Source organism: Schistocerca nitens, chromosome 11 (assembly GCF_023898315.1).
Source record: "Schistocerca nitens isolate TAMUIC-IGC-003100 chromosome 11, iqSchNite1.1, whole genome shotgun sequence".
In the NCBI taxonomy this organism is placed as follows: Eukaryota; Metazoa; Arthropoda; class Insecta; order Orthoptera; family Acrididae; genus Schistocerca; species Schistocerca nitens.
In genome coordinates, this window is record NC_064624.1 from 60687821 (window position 1) to 60697480 (window position 9660).

The window sequence follows — 9660 nt, forward strand, 5'->3', positions numbered from 1 at the left end:
TATCATAAATAGGAAATAAACAACATGGTCAGCATGAGGACAGTGTTCTCTCCAAATGAAAGAATGTACTTTCATACATTTCACAGCAGGGGACGGATTAATACAACTGCAGATAAATTCAGGTGGCCAGTTATAAACAGCCAGTATACAATGAATAAATATGAAGAAGCAATCAGAATGTGGACAGCTACAATAGCACTAAAACAAGTTTGTTACTGGAGCCTAGCAGAAAACCTTTAACATAAAGGATAATCCAGAAATTCAGTCAGCAAACCCGAAGATGATCACCTAATAAGAAATGTGTCAGAGTAAACAAACTATTTCACAATAACAAGAAAGACCGAGTCATCTCTGACAGTAAGTTGAATTAAGGTAACTATATCAATTAATTGATTTTTAAGAAATAACTGCATTGAAAATGAGTAATAACAAAGACAAGGAAAATGTATTGTGAATTGGAAAAAGAAACCATTTCTTGGTGGTGGTCATGATTTGTTATTCAAATTATGTAATTTAATAAAGCAACACTTTCATGTCATTAATGAGGAATATAATCAGTACAGCAAGGAACTCCACAACACATGAAATTTTGACATAAATAGAAATAACAGAAGGTTTCAAGATAGATGCAAAGGAAACTATCCAGAGAAAAAAATCATTTTTCACCAGGATGGAGCATCACCACACTGGCACCTGCAGGAAAGAGCACTTCTTAACAATAAGCTGCCTTATTGATGTATCAGCCATAAGGGGCATACACATCTCACATTCACCTGCCAACCTTGAGTTATGTCTAATCTCACAGTATGTCATTCTTTTGTCGGGGTTTGTGGAAGGCCCAATCTATTTGCCTTGCCATGCAGTAACTTAAGGTTCACTAAATAAAAAAAAACTTTGAGCACAAGAACTCCAAATGTGTTTCAATAAGTATGGGACAAGTCTATTGCCTCAATGTTTGTTGCGTGTCCAGTTGAAGGAATAGTGAACTTTTGTCAAAAGTGAATGAAAACACTGAACTTAAACCAAATTGTGAAAAGTACCCCATTACACATGCATGCATACAGAAGATGTACTCATGATAAATTGAATGGTTCTTCTGCAAATAAAAGCTTTATAGCTATACATCTGAACATAAAGTTATCCTACATTTGTATATTTATTCGTGTCCAGGATATAACCTTTTTGGAACCGACGCACGATCTGGTTACACAGCTATCACTTCCCTGTCAGTAAAATAGGGTAATATTACTCTGTTTTCTTGTGCTGAATTTATTTCTTCATTTTTTTTATTTCATTAATAAATTTAATTTCTCTTTCAGTGTGAAATCATACTGTAGCCTATATCCTGGTCAGAGAGAGGGTGGGAAGGGTAGTTATTCATTCATTCATTCACTCATTCATTCTTGGATCTACACATTGTTTTCCACAAATCATATTGTCTAGAGGGTTGCAGAATGTGACACATAGCATATTAAAAAGCAGAAGCTGCTACTGCAGATTACTTCTGTGAAGTCTACTGACAATCAGATACCTATGACTATTGCTAATCTCCTCACACTGATAATTATGGGAGATGTTTCCAGATTACTTTATCATTATTACTATTTCATACATTAACTTTTAAGAGATAGATTTTTTTCCTATTCCTACATCCTTCCAAATTTCTTTACATACACAATGTGGATACTTTTGATCAAACACCCCCTAAAACATTGGTTTTTCATATGAGGTGCACTGTGCTGTTACCTACTGCCAGGTACTCCATATCAGTGAACTCGGTAGTCATCAGACATCATGAGAGAGCAGAATGGGGCACTCTGCAGAACCCAAAGACTTCGAACTTGGTCAGGTGATTGGGTATCACTTATGCCAGATTTCCACACTACTAAACGTACTTAGGTCCACTGTTTCCAAAGTGATAGTGAAGTGGAAACGTGGAGGGACACATACAGCACACAAGAGTACAGGCTGATCTTGTTTGTTGACTTACAGAAACTGCTGACCGTTGGAGGGGGCCGTAATGTGTAACAGGGAGACATCTATACAGACCATCACACAGGAATTCCAGACTTCATCATTATTCACTGCAGGTATTATGATTGTTAGGTGGGAGGTGAGAAAACTTATATTTCACCGTCGAGCACCTGCTCATAAGCCACACATGATGCAGGTTAATTCCAAACGATGCCTCGCCTGGTGTAAGGAGCGAAACCACTGCACAATTGAACAGTGGAAAATTGTTCTGTGGAATGAAGAATCACAGTACACGATGTGGTGACCTAATGGCAGGATGTGGGTATAGCAAATACCTGGTGAACATCATCTGCCAGTGTGTGTAGTGCCAACAGTAAAATTCGGAGGTCGTTCTGGTGTTATGGTGTCAATGTTTTTCATGGAGGACGTTTTCACCCCTTGTTGTTTTGTGTGGTGCTATCAGAGCACATGCCTACATTGATGTTTTAAGCACCTTTTTGCTTCCCAATGTTGAAGACCAATTTGGGGATGGCAATTGCAGCTGTCAACAGAATTGAGCACCTGTTCATAATGCATGGGCAATGGCGGAGTGGTTACACGACAATAACATCCCTGTAATGGACTGGCCTGCACAGAGACCTGACCTGAATCCTTTAGAATACCTCTGGGATGTTTTGGAATGCTGACTTCGTGCCAGGCATTACTGACTGACATCGATACCTCTCCTCAGTGCAACACCTGTTAAGAATCGGCTGCCATTCCCCAAGAAACATTCCAGCACCTGATGGAACATATGCTTGCGAGAATGACACCTGTCGCCATGGATAAGGATGGGCCAACACCATATTCAATTTCAGCATTACTGATGGAGGGCGCCACGAATTTTTATGCCATTTTTGAGGCAGTTGTCTGGATACTTTTGATCACATAATGTATGTCCTCTGATCTCTCTTGTGGTCTTCCAACTATTTATATCCATTTCTGTTTTCCAAGTGTTGCTGTTTAAGTATGTTTCATGGTCCTTAACTCATTTCGATTTATTATGTTATCTTGTGAGAGTCCTACTTCTTCTGAAACTATGACCAATTTTGAATTGCTTTTGCAAGTGCTTGCTACCTCAAAGATCTGCCTTGTGAGCCTGTCGACGGTCATCCTGTGATGCATCCACAAAATTTTATTACTTTTTATCTGAAGCTGTCTCTTATTATTTCTGTCTGTCTATAAATCTCTATAAAGGGACTCCATATCCAAATTCGTTCACAGAAAACTGGTCCAAATATTTTCCTGAGAATGTTTCTTTCCTGCTTCCCAATCAGTCATTTTTGTTTGAGCATAAATCACAGTACTTTCTGCAGCAAAGAGTTATTCCAGTAGTAGTTCTCAAATAGATTTTTTGTTATAATGACTCCATATCAGCTGACAAGCTTTTGAGCCAGAAACTCCTGAATTTAGGTTTGACAATAAGCGAGGACCTCACTTTTGAAAGACTGAAGATTTTGAACAGTGTGATCCCCAGACTTCAGCTGCAAAACATGTGGACAAACGATGGCAGGATAATGGTGAAGAACTAAAATAGGAATGATCAGTCTGCAATGCAGATCAACTGGAGTGTCTGGCCTTTAGAAGCTAAAAAATTTGTCAACTCTTATTGCCCTAATTTTTTGTGTTTACTTTCAGGTCGTTATTTTGCAAAGAAACAATTTGTTTTACTAATATTGTATTTAAAACAGTTTCCCCTCTTATTTTTATCTGTTTGTCTAGGATTATTTTTAGTACAAATTTCATGCTCAATTCTCATAACTCCAATACCAATACTATTCATTAATTCACTATTACTTCAATATGCTCACAAGGCTCTGATTCAGATGATAATTTACAGTCTTATTTCTACTTTAATAATTTATCATCATATTGCTGTGGTTACTCATCATTAGGACCAACAATAAGACAGCAGTCTGTCATTCCATTTATCTTGCTTTCAATATTGTTGTGCATAGATTATTCTAGCTCTGTTCAGGAACTTTCTCTTCCGGTCTTCAGTTGTCCATTCACTGACCAGTGCAAAGCATGGTGGCCTTGGCCACAAAACCTCCCTCCTCCTGGAGCTATCTTCCACTTTCACTTCAAGGAACCTTGCTCCCCTACCATAATGCACTCTGGTATGCTTTGTTCTCATAACCTCACTGGCCTAAAGTCACTACTATCTAGTATCTTCATGAGCCTTGTAGCTAAATGCACTAAACTTCATACTGCACACGCATATGTTCGATCTCTGCCACCTCATCATAACAAAGTCTGTCACATATTTCAAGACACGGACCTACATCTGATACTTCCGTCAGAGATGTGGCTCCAACCAAGTATGTCCACTAGGTCTGTAAATTGGGAAGACTACATCTTTTTAAGACAACAGATGTAACTGACAACTGGGTGCTGTAGAGGCATACACATGCTCTGATTTATCATAAAATATACTTACACACATCCAACAATCATGAAGATAAACAAGAGGAATATGTTCATAGAGATCACATCCATTAACCGAAAGTCACCAATGTGTGTCCTCTACAAACTTCCTGAAGTACCCAGGTTTGGCTGCTTTTAACTTGCTCTTTGAACTGACATGGGAGCATATAATTACGCTCCACCCAGATCTTCCTCTTTTCTCAAAATTCTTACAAGGTGAAGGCTGCTTAAATTTCCTTTCCATGGAACTCACTATAGCAGAAAGCTATATTGTACATTTATAAACCCTTTTTATACTTGCCATTATTATTGTTGTCATTACTACTGTTACCACCACCACCACATTAGTGGCAACAGCTGTAATACTACTAGTACTGTCATTATTAAACTTACTAGTTCATAGTCAGTATTACTTACATTGCCACTTGAGACACTAATATTATTTCAATACTGTTTGTCATATTAAAATTGTTGTTTCTTAGGTAACTATGATATATGTGGGAAACCCTGGTCCAATGCAAAAGAGAACCTGATGGCCCTTGTCAGAATAGGATAAATAAATAAATATGTCTTGGTGATAGGATGATCTCTCCTGGATATTTAATGTATTTATCTTGTGACACTTCCTCATACCAAGTTATAATGGAGATATTACCTGTAGGCTTCCTGTCCATTACTGAGTTTTCTCACAGATGATTTGTAGACTAGTTTTCTTTGACATTTTGTGAAGCTTCTCCAGGACAAGTTTGGCTTCTATATAGTATCTTAGAATAGTGAGTGTCTACAAAAGCCATACACCTCATGTTAATTCTCTGCTCTTTTTTAATTTCGATTTGCATTCCCTTATCTCCTTCCCCTATGTCTTCATAACTTTTTCAGAATTATTTTAAATTGGAGTGGATCGTGGATCTCTGGCTGCACACTTGTGCATTTCAAATCTTCTGAAATTTCTCCAATCAGTTTAATGTCTAGTGTTGTACCCATTTATGTCTATTGGATAACTGCCACTGTTTTCCTGTCAATTTTGAATTCCTCTGACATACTCAATCAAGTCTTTTTCTGTCAAATCATAAGCATTTCTGACACTTGGCATAACTTGCCACAGTATTTACACATCGTCATCTTTGCAAAATTGACTTTGGTTCCCATATCTGTTCTCTACACGATTGTGTTTGCAAAATCGTGCCTTATACTCTCCTATTAATAGGCCTACTTGTTCATCGAGTTGCCTTCACAGGGCTTTTTAAGGAATTTTGGACATAACTGGATGCAGTGAAATTCCCTGTAATTATTCAGACCGGTTTTATCTCATTTTTATGAAGAGGATCAATTAATGCACATTTCCACTCATCAGTAATTTTTTCACTTTTACAAATTTTTAACATAATTCTGCCAGTTGTTTGTGTGAGATTACTGTTGCTCAGTATCCGTATCTCCATACTACTTCTGTGAGTTTCTGTCTTCTGCACATGACGTGTTATTTTGGAAAGTACTTATTTCCTTCAGTTCCTCAACAGATGATTTTTAATCAGAATTGTTTTGCTTCCAAAACTAATTGTTCTTTCACAGGCACACAGTCGAGAACTGAGCGAAAGTAATAGACAAAAATTGTTATTTTTATGTTGGTTTCAAGTGACCCAATTTACACTTTTTTACAGGCTTGAACATTCTTTTGTATACTTTTAAGTATTCCTGCCATTTTCTGGGGTTTGTTACCATTTAAAGTTTCCAATGCTTTTTACCTCGCATCTACTAGACCCCGATCATAGGCAATGTTCCACTACCTGTGTTCTCTCTTCCTTTGTGGTTAGCATAATCTGGTTTTCAGTATGTCTGCAAGTTTCTTACAATTCATGGTATATGAATGAATAATTTGTTGAAAAATGGATTAATGATGAGTGATTTATTCATGTGTGTTTCTTTCCTGACAGGTTGAAATCTAGTGTTTATATGCAAGAGACGTTGAAATGACTAAAAAATTCCTCACTTGTTCTTACACTGAGCATTTTTGTATCCTTACTGGTTGTAACAACAGGGTCTATCTGTAACTCACATAAAGCGAAGTTCAGAAAATTCGATTTTTGTAGCTTCTTCGCAGGTTTAAATTGTGTGGTAGTGATTTTGATCTCATTTTCCCTGCTTTATCTCACCATTTTCATATATTCTCTTTTGAACTCCGGTTTTCCAAAATTTTTTTGTTGGAACATACGCATGCTTGACAATGTGACATCCCACCAGTCAGACATTGAAGCAATTCAGTGGCATGCTTCTAGATTTGCTACTATTAGCTTTGATTAGCACACATATGTTATGGATATGGTTCAGATACTGAAACAGGAATCCTTGGAGGGCAGATGACATTCTTTTTGAGTCAATGTTGAGAGAATTTAGGGAACTGGCATTTGAGGCATACTGCAGATGTGAATGTTGATCAGTGTGTATTGTAAAGGAAACATAATGAAAGTTTGTGTGTGTGATTCGTACACTAATATTTGCCTATAATATAATGCATCAAACTTTGTGTGTCCTCTGTAACTGTCAGAGATAGACAGAGCTTTATTTTTCTGTTTACTGTTTTTTCATCTAGTATCTTTGGTTACTTCTGAAATCATCTGTTTGTGTATAATGAAACAGAAAACTATTAATAGGATTTAGTGATTGTAATATTCTAGAAGTCAGAGTTTAGATGTGTATCAATAAATTGTGAGTTTTGCCATAACAATGGGAGGAGATCAATTACGTAAGGATGCTGTTGGGTAGTATACAGTCATGGATGGTGAACTTGTAAACATAGACAAATACTTTTTCCTGGTGCACTGTGGATTGTAAGGATAGTGGACGAAATGGAATTAAAATTTATGCATTCCAGATTAATTTTCCCCACAATAGCACGAAGGCAGCAACATGGAAATGATGCAGAGGCACGTTCACTAATGGAAGGTTTTATGAAGCACAATGCCAACAACTGAGTTAATAGTCCAAGGTGTCATCTACCTCTTATTGTGAACTGATGTAATGTGGGAAAATATCAGAGCAGTGACAGTAAAGGAACACATTTGCTAATTTCAATATTGAACACATTCTCCGAAGTGAATACCATATGCAAAAACTACTATGCCTGTGCCCCTTAGAAAATTATTATTACACCATGCATATACAACAGAATGAAGCCTAACAAACAAATGCTTAATTTGGGAAGAGAAAATGTGATGCAGGAATCAGTTATGCCAGATTCACTCTTTTTTTATATACCATATGCACCGTCCCCAGCATGATAATTTTTTTCCTTGACTGGTATGCTTGCACAATCACCAGACATCAATGTGCCTGAGGGTCCTTTACAGACACCACGAAGACAACAGAAATTAGGGCTTGTATGGAGGCAACAGACAGTTGCCTTTCCCTCGCTCTGCTTGTAAGCGGGAAAGGGAAGGAAATGACTAACAGTGGTGGAACGTACCCACTGCCATGCACCGTACAGTGTCTTGCATAGTAAGTCTTTGGATTTAGGTTTTTCAGTACTCTACCTTATATTCCCCAATATTAGATATGTCTTATTCCTGTGAGAAGTTTATGAATCTAACCATCCACTTTCTCTTAGGCAAAGTGGACAAAATTAATACCACAACATTTTATTTTACTGGATTAAATTTTATGCTTTATACAAGCAGCCCTTATCAAAGCTGTAGGTTGCGCCAAGAAGGTAATTTATTTGGATCTGCTATGACAACTATGGTGAGGTAATACATGGATTTATCTGCATAGGTTCTAGAGTTTTTCTGTGACTGGCAAATCTATAAGTAATTCAACACTTACGATTGAGGTAGCCATACTGCAACTTTTCTAAGATCAATGTAGCAAGGGTGATCTATCACATACAAATAGTATCACACTTCATACCTTTGGCACCTTTGAAAATTTTTGGTTCAAACTGACAAATATCAATGATTCACTGAAAAGATGAATCATGTACAATGTATTCTTCTGCAATCCATGCATCATAAGTTACTGAAAGGAAGAATATTTTTCAAATGATCTGCACTCTCGTGGTTTAAACTTATACAAAATGTTTAGCATCCAGAAGGGCCACTGAAAATATGGTTAAACACATTGTTACAAATTCTGTTCAGATTCTATTCAGAACAATTATCAAATAACAGTTGCTAATCCACATCAAGTCGAATAGCACAACAATAGTGTAAAATTATTAATTGCATTTATCTCAAGAAAACTCATAACCTGTGCCTGTCTCACAGTAATGCATTCCTTACATTAAGCAATTACACAAATACTTTTTTACCACCCTACATGCAATAAATCAGAGATGCAAATGCTTACAGTATTCTCAGTTTTACACACCTCCAAATTTAGTTCAGGATCCTCCTTGATAAAATCATTTGGATGAGAGATTACCAAGTTATCTTCAAGACACTGAAAGAAAGAAAAAAACTCAGTTACAAATGCTTATACCCTTCTGTACTTATGACATGGCTCTCAATATTTCTTTTTTATAAATATGATACAAGTTTGCAGAGATTTGTATCATGTATACACAAAAAATTTTAAAAAATATATTTTAATGAGCAGCTATTCTGCCAACATGCATCTCCATAATTTCACACTGTGCCATATTGCACTAATTTTACACATAATCAGTCATTACATAGCGTACTTCACGGTGCTTACTGAGCCCTATCCTTCCTTTGGTAACCTGACAGTTTGCCCGTAGCAAGAAGAAGAGAGAGTGTGCTTACTCCCTGTGCATTAACATAGTAGGATTGGAAAGGCAGCGAGCCCGAGAACTACAATGAAATGAATACCCATAGCTCCATACAGGCATTGATGTAAGTCAATGGGGACAGCTGAAAATATGTGCCCCGATCAGGACTTGAACCTAGGATCTCCTGCATACATGGCAGATGCTCTATCCATCTGTGCCACCAAGGACACAGATGATAGTGTGACTGCAGGGACTTATCTCTGGCATGCCTACCACGAGACTCACATTCCAAACCTATTGTCCCGCACTATATTCATAGTGTCCCTACCCACTACACTCATTACTCGGCTTTTTGCCAATTCCCATAAGAGTTCGGGCACTGTTTGTCCATCCACATAGAAGAAGATGGTCGAATGGCCAGTTAGCCCTTTCAGACATGTCTGAAAGAACAGGTACCATCTTCATATACCCAAGAACTACGAGTAGCACTGTCACCTGAG

At 37.4% G+C, this 9660-nt stretch overlaps 1 protein-coding gene across 1 annotated transcript in view; it reads right to left on the reverse strand.

The window, feature by feature from the left end:
- LOC126212622 (zinc finger protein 267-like) overlaps positions 1 to 9070 on the reverse strand; it is a 29440-nt gene extending 20370 nt beyond the window's left edge. Inside the window, exons 1-2 of the mRNA XM_049940051.1 lie at positions 9041 to 9070; positions 8800 to 8871 (exon numbers count right to left, since the gene is read on the reverse strand). Coding sequence (XP_049796008.1) covers positions 8800 to 8871; positions 9041 to 9070 — 102 coding nt within the window. The remainder of the gene's footprint in view (positions 1 to 8799; positions 8872 to 9040) is intronic.
- Between the last annotated feature and the right edge of the window lie 590 nt (positions 9071 to 9660).